General features: G+C 41.3%; 1 protein-coding gene across 4 annotated transcripts in view; it reads left to right on the top strand.

Moving 5' to 3' along the window:
• The window catches only part of Nr1h4 (nuclear receptor subfamily 1 group H member 4), a 75,665-nt gene extending 63,658 nt beyond the window's left edge, over positions 1-12,007 (top strand). For all 4 annotated transcript variants that reach the window (XM_028783047.1, XM_028783048.1, XM_028783046.1 and 1 more), the window contains 2 exons: positions 9,949-10,062; positions 11,411-12,007. In XM_028783047.1, the coding sequence (XP_028638880.1) occupies positions 9,949-10,062; positions 11,411-11,649 (353 nt within the window). In that variant the 3' untranslated portion in view covers positions 11,650-12,007. The remainder of the gene's footprint in view (positions 1-9,948; positions 10,063-11,410) is intronic.
• The last annotated feature ends 915 nt before the right edge of the window (positions 12,008-12,922 follow it).

Below are 12,922 nucleotides of genomic sequence, written 5' to 3'. Positions count from 1 at the left end.
ATCTCCGAGTGAGAGGCAAAGACTTATACAGACACAGTGGAATCTCCAAGTGAGACACTCTTTCAGGCTAAATATATGTCAGAACCAAACAACAACAAAACAAAAAACCCTTTACTTATAATGTAAGTTTCAGAACTACGACTGTTCAAGTTTCATGAAAGTTCAGTGATAAAATTTTCCAGAATACATTCTACATCAATAAATATGCATGTCTCTTGTTATAATAAGAAACTGTCTGCAAATACCAACTCCGTATTGTGACAATGGAAACCACCTGAACTCGAACGCTGCTTCCTATTTTATTATCCATAATGGTGTCTCTTCCATTTATTCATATTCATGAGCTCTCTGCTCCTGGTGGATTCTCAGAACATTGTCTTGTCCACATGTCACATCAGAACCTGTTCTTGCAAGATGACCTTTAAGAATAACTTTTTATTCCCATGCTAACGAGTATTTCTTATTTCTATTATGTATTATTTCTGGAATAGCATAGCCTTTCAAAGTTGCCTGATTGTTGCCTACGGAAGTCTTTAAAGAATACAATGCAAAAATTAGTTTTCTTGTTTTGCAACTTTATACTCTTTTTCTTTTCTATTATTATGCCTAAATTATATACACAAAGATACCATCTCCTAAGGTTTTTGTTACTTAAAGGGAGCTACTGTGTTTATTTATATTCATGGAAGCTAGAGACCTTGCATCTGACATAGTCTGTGGTGGAGTTGTTTCTATACAATTTGATTGCATCAATGATTTTAATCCTAATGTAGTATTGTAATGCAAACTAGGCTTCTAAGCTGAAAACTTTAATAAAAATAATAATCATCTAATACAGATTATAAAAATGATAGGACTGAGGTGGGCTTGGTAACTCTAATGAGTGCACATTTCAACAGTAAGGCACTGGGCAATAACCTCATAAAATGAAACATATTGTCTTCTTTGTTTCAAATTTAAGTAAATCCTAAAATTTACAGGGTTTTAGGGGTTATCTTTTTTTTAATCTCCACAATACACATAAGTTAAATATCCGACTCAAAAGGCTATTTGTAAGAATGATAGTATGTCCCAAGACTTCAAATATTTTTTTCTTGTATCATCTCATAAGTAGTCTCAGTGGCATCTATAGGTTGGAGTGACATTCCTGTGTGTCTAGGACACATAGCTAATCAATCAGCAGACACCTAGGACATGAGTGCAGGTGTTCTGGAGGTGCTCTTTCTAGATATCGCTCATGTTATTTACCAAGGTCTAACATCTACCAGCTTTTGGCCAGTCAGGATAAAACCCAGTAAAACACATCATTGCCCTCCATTAAGGAAATAAAATATGAGCGGCAGCCATCGATGTCAAGTTGCCTTGCTGTGAATGATTGCAGACAACAAGGTCAGAGAAACAAGATACTCATGGTAGGATGATGAAGTGGTAGCTAGCCACAGTGCCCTCCCTACTGGAGGATGCTGTGTGTGGTAAAAACGTTCGAGGCTCCTGTCTTTTGGAACATGCACAAGATGAATATGTCATAGCTACATTTCACAGAGAAGCAATAAACCAACTATGAGTTCAAGTAGTGTCTTTCAAAGGCTTGGAAATGCAGAGCTCTAAGTGTTTGTAAGAAAGAAAGGCAAATGCTTACTTAAGTCAGCTTACATTCTTACTACCTCTAATTTTACTTTTCAAGGTGGTCACATGTTAATTTTGGCATGGAAAATGTGAGGCTGACTTCTAGAACGAGATTTTCTTCATATGAAGACGTATCAAAGTATTTTACGAGTCAATATTTTTAGCGTCACTGGGCAGACAACTTGTTCATCTCTAAGACCTTGTGTTACTCAGCCTTGGGCATTATGCATTTGCTTGTATATCTGCTTCTTCCGTTGATCAGTTAACGACTTGAGAGCTTGTCATCTGGCACTGCTGTGATGCCCAGTGCCTACTAGGTAAACTAATCTGGATGGAACTCATTGAATTCTATTGGAAACCTGGCAGTCCAAACCCGTGAGACTCCTAACCACCAGTTAGGACAAATTTGACCAAATAAATCTTGCTATTAGGACTAGTGCAAAGCATATTATTTATTAATATTTTAAATTAGCCATTTTTTAAATTGTTAGCCTGATTGAAGTTTTAAAAAATTAAAGCCAGTAGTTGAGGCACAGGTGGCCAGCTTGGTAAGGATTAAGCAGCTGAAACATGTCTGATTATGGTAAGAATGGCTTCAAGATCTTTTCACAAACATATTCATTATTATCCTGTGTGCAAATTATGCTTGTGGTTGCACGTACCACAGTGCCTGTGTAGAGTCCAATAAAATTTTGTGGGGCTTGATTCTCTCCTTCCACCTTTATGCAGGTCCCAGGGACCGAACTCAGGTTGTCTGGTTTGTGCGACAAGCTGCTTTACCTGTTGGCCCATCCTGTTGGCCCTTCCACTGCCTTAATGACATCACTTACCTTTGTTGCATTTTATAGCTATGCCGCCTTTGTCACAAGGAATACCAGGAAAATGTAACATTGTCTAATTTCACAAAAAATTTCTGTGAATTTCTATGTCTCCATCAGTCAGCTATTTATTAGAGATACATTTCAGAGATTGATAGGAATATCCATGAAGTAGCCTTCCCAGTCTAGGCTGCGTGGAGATGCAGTCACTATCTCTTCCCTCATGCATTTGTGTGTAGTTTTCATGCCACAGTGAGCAGAGCCATGAGGTGGAGAAGTGTGCTGGAATTGAATAGGGAGAAGAAATTCTGATTCCGTGGCACTGGCATAGGGAAAGTGTCACAGAAAAGCAACATTTGAACATGGGTGCACTGCCTCATATTAACAGGGGTCTTGCACTATATTTCAGGGTGTGGGGAAGAAATTTTGGAGACAAACTGTACAGGGCATTTCTTAGAGACACTATCGGTTAGAAGGTCTCTGATGAAGTAATAGAAAATTAAACAGAATGTAGCCCTAGAAGTGTAGAAAATGAGGAGCTAGCACTGTGGAGATGGCTGCCAGGAAAGTGGCTGCCATGCCAGCATAAATATCTGAGCTGAGCATCTATGTGCAAAGCTCGGTACATAGACTTGGGACCCCAATGCTGGGGAGGCAGAGACACGGTCTCTGGAGCCTGATAGCCAGCTCATCTTGCCAAATCAGTGGGCTGCAGGTTCAATGATACAGGAAGGTAGCCAGTGTCGATCTCTGACCTACACACATACAGGTGTGCAAACACACACACACACTTTTTTTTCCAAGTGAGTAAATAAGGACTTGGGGGTGTAGCTTAATGGTAGTATGCTTGTCAGACATGTACCAAAGCTCTGGGATTGATCCCCAGTAATGGTTTTCTAAAGTAGGAAAACTGTTAGCTCAAATGAAAAGCCAGAAGAGACAGCAGCAGAAGCAGTTAATGTGGGGGCTCAGCCCATGGGGAGAAACCCAGCAACTGTCCCCTCGGTCTTCTCTCCTTGTGTGTTGGCTTTATCCTCAGGCAAGTTCTTCTAGCTAATAGCCAGAGCCTGTAAGCCTCACCTCTAAGCAAGACATTGGTCATGGCTGAAAGTAAGGAGACCAAAAATATCTCTACTGGGAGTTTCAGCAGAACCCCCTTTAATTTTGGCGGCTGGAATTATGCAGAATTTCTGGATGCTGCCTCTGTTATGGAAACCAGAGCAACAGTGGTTGGACCTTGGGCTGGAGCAAAGTAACCTTTAGGATCCCAGAGGAGTTGTCATTCATTCACAAGGAACACACCAGGGTATGGAGAACTTAGTCTGAAAAGGATGTTGAAGACATTCATAGGCTTGGCTGACATGTTCAGGTACACATCTAACCTCTATGTTAATGGGATGGTGTCATTACTAGGAAAAATTCAAACTACACAGGTTGAACAAATAGCATCGCTTTAAATAAGATGCCCAGTCTATCTTGAGATCACCAACAATAAATCATACAGAGGCATCAAGAGTCCTGGAAAAGTGGCTTCCATGCTACACGCTCTCGCATATATTATATATTCCCCCCACACAAAGAAACTGCCTGCTTTTATTTCTGATTAATACTAGGAAGCTCATCAGGAAAGAAACGGTTCATTTTTTTTTTTAAAGCACAATGGTAAAGCACTCACCTAGCAGCCCTGAGGACCCAGATTTGATCCCCAGAAAGAGAACAAAGAGAGAGAAAGTGCAGTGATGTTCTGCTATGGGTCATTCTTTCAGACAGCGTTTCTGATCCATGAAAAACCAATTTGTCAATCACAGAACCCCTTCCCCGACCCCCTTAAAGGGAAAACAGGAAACAGAGGTGCAGGAATGAGCTGATTTTCTTTTTCGGACTCAAAACTTTTTCAGACAGCCTCTGTGGGTGAGTTAGAAAATAGCGCCCTCCTGTGGCCAATGTTGAGACAACTGGTCCTAAGAGTGAAAACGCTAAACCAATTCAGACAAGACAGAGAAGCTGGAAAACGGGAAAGGGCTGCCCCCTTCTGGATGATGTTATTACGCTTTTATACTGGAAACTGCTGGTTTTTGAAACACTTTTGGTGGTTATGTTACTGTCCTTAGTAACCGTGCTGACTCTGAAACCAGGAGAAGATTTACCCTGAATCTGATTTGTAGGAAAAATAATTTAACTTATTTTTTCCCCAGACTTCATCAACTATAATTAACTGGTGGCGGCAGCTTCGCTGGAGGCTGAAAATTTAAAGGCGTGAGCAAGCTAGGCAATTTGGCAATCAAAGATGACCTCTAAACACAGAAGAACATCTTCAGATCCCATTGATTTTGATAGTATCTCTAAATCCCATGGCATTTAAAGTTATGGCCCAGGGCCAATGAGATGCCTCAGCAGGTGAAGGTGCTTGCCGAAAAATCTCATCATCTGAGTTCGATCCCAGGGACAAACAAGGTGGAGGGAATGAGCCCACTCCTAGACACGATGCTGTGATCTCCACATGTGTATGTATATACATACATAAACAAACAATAGCAGTATTTTTATGACTTCATAACTAAGGGCTTATTCTACTCTACACTCAAGCCCCTTAGCTTGCCCGCTGGTTACACACTCCGAGGAAACAAGTTATGTATGCTTCGTGAGACATTCGCTAACAGATCAGTACTCTTGAAAGCCACTTCCTGGGATGAATCAGTCATTCATAAATAAGTCAGTGGTTCAAAATAATAAAAATGAAATTGCTCATTCAGACGGTTGAGTCCTTCAACAATGACCAAAAGTATGGGTGGTCACTGGCAAACAGAACGGGTAATTCTTTAACAAATACATCCAGGTGTGACATGTCTCTCTGTACATTTCTTTACCCAGTCTTTAGTCTGTTTAATGATGTATGCCGATGCTGACACACAAGATACAGCTATGGGAAATAGAAAGTGTATTCATGTGCACACATGCCTGTAAAAACATGAATATACTTTGGCTAGAAACAGATTGTTTTGGTAGCCATACCAGCTAATTCAAATGAGCCAGGAGGTGGAGGCCTACACCTTTAATCCCAGCTCTCAAAAGGCAGAGGCAGGAGGATCGCTGTGAATTTGAGGTCAGCCTGGTCTGTAGAGCAAATTCTAGGACAGCCAAGGCTACTCAGAGAGACTCTGTCTCGAACCCCTCCCCACTCCAAATTTAAAATGTATTTTGAAAAAAATTCAATAAAAATGAATTGTTCCACATAAATCTGTTAGACAAGTTAATAACTTTCAAGAATTTACTGAGGTTCTCTTTAAAAACAGAATAAAGTAAGGTTCTGGCCCAACTGTGCATTTTTTTGTGATCTTTCCAGATAGGTGCAGACCCTGAATATGGAAGAGGCATGAAGACAGCCTTTCTTGACTTTAGACAATGTCTTGCTATGCGCCTTGGACTGCTAATTGACTTCAACATCCCCCTACCTCAGTCTCTCCAGTGCTGGGATTAGAGACATGTACCTCCATTTACAGCTAAGACTGATAAAATTTTAAAAGTAAAAAAGAACATCTTTAGTAAAAAAAAAAAAAAGAAAGAAAGAAAGAAAGAAAGAAAGAAAGGAGAAAAAAGTAAAAGAAAAAAGTTACAAATATTTGTTTTGCTTTAATGTTCAGAAAAATCCTGAGGCAAATCCCTGGTTGAATAATTGCCCCCAGGAGGAAGAAAAATGATCTTTTAGCTCAGAGTGTGGCACATGCCTTTAATCCCCACTCTTGGGTGGCAGAGGCCAGCCTGGTTTACACAGTGAGTTCCAGGACAGCCAGGGCTACATAGAGAGGCCCTGTGTCAAAAAAACAAAAAATGGAAGATTTAAAAAAAACAAAAACATATGCACATACAAACATGCGTGTACACACAATACTGGCCCGGTGAGATGGCTCAGCAGATGGGGGCTCTTGCTGCCGAGACTGATGGTCTAAGTTTGATCCCTAGGATGCACAAGAAGGAACTGACTCCTGAGAGCTGTTTCCTGACCCTCCATGGGCACTGTGGCATAGCCTCCAACACACATGAAATTAAGAAAAAAAATAGCTTTGTAAAGGCAGAGAGACACAAATCTAGACTAAAACTGACTGAGGTCATGATGAATTAGTTTGTTAATGCAATTCATCTGCTTAACAATGGTAAATGGTATGATTACCTATTCATTTTCATTTGGGGAGTACTGAGGATTAAACTCAGAGCCTACCACTAGCTCGTTAAAGTGCTTTCTCTGGCTCTATTTTGACTTTTTTGGAATCTTATTTTTACTTAATTTTTTTTGAGAATTGTACACCTGGATACTGTATCTACACTACCCCCTCCCCCAACTCCTTCTGTGCTCTGCTCTTGAACTCAAGACCCCTTCTCTCATATCAACTGCATCCATTCAGAACTGGTTTTATATGTATAGGTTTAGGGCAGACCACTTGGGATTAGGTAGCTGATCAGGGAGCTCATCCCTGGAGAAAATGGATTCTCTCTCTCTTACCAGCCCTTGATTTGCTCCAACTTACGTTTCCCCCATGTTGGCTTATCCACTGATGTGTAGGCAGCCATATTGTTGGGATGGCACAGCTGTAGTACCTGACGTATCTAGGAGACACTATCACGAAGCCGACATTCTGGTCCCCTGGCTCTTGTAATTTCCCAGAGCCTTAGGTGCTGGGGTGAGGTTGCAGATGTAATACCTGCAACCGGGCTTTCCACAGTCATGTACTCTCTGCACTTTGCCCAGTTGTGGATCTCTGAAGTAGCTTTCGGGTCTCACTGGGTGGCCCAGATATCCTTAGACTTGCCCTGTAGCTTAGGCAGGGCTTGCACTGACCATCTTCCTCCCTCAGGCTCCAGTTAATTGGAATTACAAGCCTGCCCCACCATTGAGGGCTTACTGTGAGGCGGGTTTGCAGGAAAATGCTCTCTGTGTTCTCTTATGTAATACTATATGAATGAGACTTGGGAAGTCTCCCGTATCCATGTTGGCTAAACCACTGATGTGATTACTATGCAGATCTCATGTAGCCAGTCATATTGTTGAGATGTCATGACTGTAGTACATGACAAATCTAGGAGACACTATCTCGAAGCTGACATTCTGGTCCCCTGGCTCAGGAGTTGACTCACAACCTCTAACCCTGTGTTGGAAACATTGGGCGGCATTCCCAGGTTCACACTCCAGTCCTTGAACATTGTATCTGGTCTGGTCATGGGTAGTTATGTAGCAGCTGGATAAAGGGCACTCTCCCATCTGATGTAATCTCCCACTTGTTAAACAAAGGCTTAGCTGTTGAGAGAATCCACTGAGGTCAAACACATAATCAAAGGACGGAGGAGGGGAGAGTGGCATGTGGTGTGTTGAATCTCTGGGAGAGGCTGAGGGCTCAGATTGGAAGAGACTTCAAGCTCGTGTGAGGGTGAGGATTTGACTTGCTGACAAACTGACTTTATAAGGTGTATACGTTCATAGTCATACTCTTAAGCGTCGGGACTCCAACTATACTCTGATTGGGCTCGGCCAGAATTCGGTGGCTCTAGATTTGGCTTAGAAAGGAAGAAAGCAATGGATTCTCAGGTGGACCAGTCCTGGGAGACAGATCCTCTTCTCCAGGCATCAGCAAGTCATATCCACGTCCCTCCTGACTCCTTGATTCCCTAACCAGTTCTTCTCTGGAATGAGACCATGTGTAGTACAAGCTCCAAATTAATATTTGAGCAAGTAGGAAAAAAAGACACAATTTTTCTTAAATTACAAACAAGAATAAAGTTCAAGGGGAGTAAGGGGATTCCAAGTAGAGACAGCCGTGGTGGGTGTACAGACACCAGGAAAACAGAATTGTTGAGGGAAACTGAAGTTGAACCTGGCTAGAGGGAAATTGTATGATGGAAAAGTAGGGGAAACTGAGCCAAAGCCTGCCAACTTTGGCTGGAGTCATGGTGCTGCCTCTCACTAGCTCTGTCTCTTTGGGCAACTTACTGACTTTTCTGTATTTAGCTAGTAACAGTAGTTCTCAACCTGCCTATCATGTATCAGATAGCCTGCATAGAGCTATTTACATTACAATTCATAACAGTCACAAAAATTACACTTCTGAAGTAGAAACAAAAAAATTTTATGGTGGTGGTGGGGTCACCAAAACACAAGGAACTGTACTAAAAGTTCAAAGCCTTAGGAAGACTGAGACTGCTGGTCTGGAGGGGTTTTAGAAAATTTAATGAAAAAACAGCAGGAAATGAGAGGATTTGTAGGAAATGGGGAGGGTTTGGTTTATCCCTGGTGTCTTTGGTATTTGACATGGTGGGCTTGAAAGGAGTGACTGAGAAGTACCTATCACATAGCATAGTGCGTGCTGAGGACCCGGTAAATTGACTCAGTGAGCTACAGTCTTGGATGGTGAAAGAGGCAGAGGTCCCCATTTAAAAGAAAAACATGCATATGGTAAAAGTCATCAAAAGGTCCTGAAGGTGTGTAACAAGTGAGGAAAAAGGATGTGATTTGTTGAAGTTTATGGGGGGCCATTCCGTTATCTGGATAGAGACTGTGTTAAAGAAAGTTAAACAAGACAGGAAGATGAATGAGGAGGCAGTTGCTATACGCCACAGAAGGCGAGATGATTGGGTGAAACTAACTCAGTGCCAAGAGCTGTAGTTAGGTAAGCCACCCTGGAGTGAAGAGAAGCCATGAGGCCCACAGGACCACACACCAGAATGTCAACCTGGACAACTGGATGCCAAAGATGTCTAGCACTGAAAACAGAGACATTTAGACATGGGCTAGGGGAAAGTCGGGGGGTTGCTCCCTACCTGAAATCTTTCATATTTGACGTACTGAGTTTGAAAACAGTGACCCCATACTGCTAAGTGAACGGTAGGCAATGGGTACTTCAGGTAGATCCAAACCCATTCATAAGAACTCTGGCCAGCTTACTCAGTGAGGATGCTTCTGCTTCTGAATGGAAGCACAACCATGCTTTAAGGTTCTTTGTTAAAGTTACTCTTTATCTTGAGTGTATCTATTGATATTGTTTAAAGTAACAGGCTCCCCACCCAGAAAATGGTGCAATTACGGGAATTCTTCTAACCCAGGAACATTATCATTTGTTGTTGCACACTGGTGGCCAAACAAAGACAAACGCATCCTACAGGAGGCTATCCTTGGAAGATTTTGCTTACCGGTCTTCTTACCACACACTGCCTGTGGCTGAGATGTATAATTTATTATAATTAAATGATTGTGTGTGCATGGAAACAAATGTGAATGGTCACATGTTTCTGGCTTTGATCATTACATCATTAGATCTTCGATCTTTAGGATCCATGTGAAGGAGGGGACCAGTGCCACAGAGTTGTAGCCTGACCTCTACATGTACCCACATGTTCACACACACGTGCACATGCATGTACACGCATACATGCACATACACAACACTCCCCACAATAATGATACCTAGAACTAAAAACCTGTTACAGTAACTGTGCCTTTTTCAACTTTCCCACACAGGCATCTCTGATGAGTACATAACCCCGATGTTCAGTTTCTATAAAAGTGTTGCGGAGCTGAAAATGACTCAGGAGGAGTACGCTCTGCTCACAGCAATTGTCATCCTCTCTCCAGGTAATCATACTATCATATTTGTATTTTTATACTGTTTGCGTCTTTCTCAGCATAGTCATGAGGATGCGGATTAAAGAAAACACGGAAAACACAGAGACACAAAAAGAAAGTAAAACTCAAATACAACATTACTATTATCTTAATATACTTTCAGTTAATATAAAAAAATACCCTTGTGGTTTCTATAACTGCCCATTGAACATCTCCTACACATCGAATATGGCTGTAAGCTTTAGGAGTAAATTGAATAGCGCTCCTACGAGGCTATTGTTCTAGAAAAATGAGGAAGATAACAAAATGTCTACAAACTATGCAATAATAATAGACAGGCCCAGTGACCAGTGCCTGTAATGTCTGCACTTGGCTGATAAAGGAAGCATACAAATTTGAGCTCAACCTGGGTTGCACAGTGGGAATTCATCTCAAAAAACTTACAATGATGAGGCTGGATGGGCAGGAGGTGGGAGAGAGAATGGCACGTTTATTAGTTGTCAGGAAGGGCTCTTAGGAGAGACACTTGTGCACGAACATCAAAGATACTGTGTACATTGTAGCATTGGAGACACGGATACTTGTGCACAAACATCAAAGGCATGTTATAAATTGTAACCTAGCATAGATTGGTGTATCCTTTAGGAAACTCTTTACAAGGCTCTTGTTAAAAGTTAGAATGGTCCACTGTATAGCTCTTCAAAGACATTCTTAATAGTCACTGTTTGTATAATTATGTGCTTCTAATTTTATTACTGTTTTAAACATTGTAGCCCCAAATATCTCTCTGTATAAAAATCTATTTTCAAAGTTGACTTTAATAATTTGGGGGCAAGTACTACTGTGTAATTTGTAAAACAGACTGTGCTAGCCTTAGATGATTTTTTTATATGTGATAAATAGGTAGCTGCTAGTTGGTATTCTTTGGACATTAATAATTATGATTGAGGGGAAGGAAGAAAAAATTTGGCAGAGCCACCTAGAGTTACACACACAGATCCCCTATGACCCAGGAAGTATGAGAATGTTCCCTGAGAAAGGATGCTTATACCTGTTCTGTGACTTTGATTGGGAAGAGAGTTTAGGGGGACTTCTGGGAGCATTTGGTGTTCCCTATCTTGGTCTACATATAAGTCCATTATAAACATATGTGTATATATCTTTGTATGTATATGCATAGATATGTGTGTATGTAGATGCAAGTAATTTTATTACATTGAAAATTTTGTGCATCTAAGTGCACTCTACACATACACACACACACTTTAAAAAGACTAGCAATTGCCATAATTACTCCCGATTATTGTTTTTTTTCACTTATAAAAATCTTGCTATTTTATTTCAAACCCTCACATAGACAGACAATACATAAAGGATAGAGAGGCAGTGGAGAAGCTTCAGGAACCTCTACTTGATGTGCTACAAAAACTGTGCAAGATCTACCAGCCTGAGAACCCGCAGCATTTTGCCTGCCTCCTGGGTCGCTTGACGGAACTCCGGACATTCAACCATCACCACGCTGAGATGCTGATGTCTTGGAGGGTGAATGACCACAAGTTCACCCCACTCCTCTGCGAGATCTGGGATGTGCAGTGATGGACACCGGGAGGGGCTGTCTCCTTGTCCTCCTCGGAACAGAAACCTGATGTTGGACTTCCCTTGTTTCATTTGTACCTGGTTTCACTCAAGAATCTCAATGAATATTTATATAGCAATTATACACCTCCCACAATTGTAAATACAAGCTTGATAGAATCGCCTTCCCTACATTGTATTTTACAAGGCTTCAGAAAACCCCACTGACATGCCCTTTTTGCCTAATTAAATCAATTGTTACTTCAATTCTGTCTACTGAGCTAGGGACAACCTCGTTTTATTCTCCATTCAACAATATTATACATATTTTATTGAAGAGCTGCTTTCAACCAAGACAATAAACTAAACGTAATAGCAAGAGACTTCTCATTTGGAAAAAAAAATGAACATCTCTTTAAGTGATGGTGGAAATCTTATTGAGTTGGAGGGCAGGTAATTTCCAGAAAGTAAACTCTTACAGTAGAAAAGTAATGTTTCCCTTCCTGCAGAAGCCATGGTTGATGTTCATTCATTTGGGATAACTTTCTCATCGTTCTGGAAGTTAATGATTTTCTGCATAAAATATTCCCTGAAGCAACCCCACCCTCAAGGCAGTTGGGGTCTTGAAATGGCATTTATGAACAGAATATGCAAATAACTCTTAGAAATGTACATTGTGGCTTCAGGATACACAGCCCCAGCCCCGCCCCCATTGTTTTCTCTCCTGCAGCTGGGTGCACAGCTGTTAGATACTTCCCCAAAGCAGGAATTGGTTCATTTCCTTCCTTCATTATTCAACTGTGTCAGTCTTCTCCCTGTTCTCCTTTGCCTAATACAATGAAACACCTTTTGTAAGTAATGAGCTGAAATCTCCGTTTCTCCTGAAGTAAGCCCAAATGGAGCTTGCTTCATAAGCAAAGAGTCTATAGAGAAATACAAAGCAACGCTAGAATCCAAATAGCGCTGCTTGGATTCTATTTGATACCACAAAAAAAGTCCTCTTTAATGCAAAGTTCTGCTCAACTCCCTTCATGCAGTGTACAGACATGGTTAAAATCTGGTGACGGCTGGGCCGGGGTTGCAAACGTGTACAGTGGACTAACACAGAAACCTGAGAAATCCCTTGGTGGAGGTGAAATTCCCTTGGGATTCAAAGAATAGCTCCCTAGTTTATGGGCTAAGGGAGCTCAAGGTGAAAGAGGGGACAGAGACAAAGGAGGGTGGGGACTGAACAAATTCCAAAAGACCCGAACTTGGTGGACCCGCTGAATACACCAATGGAAACCACAAGTAG

Source organism: Grammomys surdaster, unplaced genomic scaffold (genome assembly GCF_004785775.1).
Source record: "Grammomys surdaster isolate TR1022 unplaced genomic scaffold, NIH_TR_1.0 958, whole genome shotgun sequence".
In the NCBI taxonomy this organism is placed as follows: domain Eukaryota; kingdom Metazoa; phylum Chordata; class Mammalia; order Rodentia; family Muridae; genus Grammomys; species Grammomys surdaster.
This window is presented reverse-complemented; position numbering and strand designations above follow the sequence as displayed.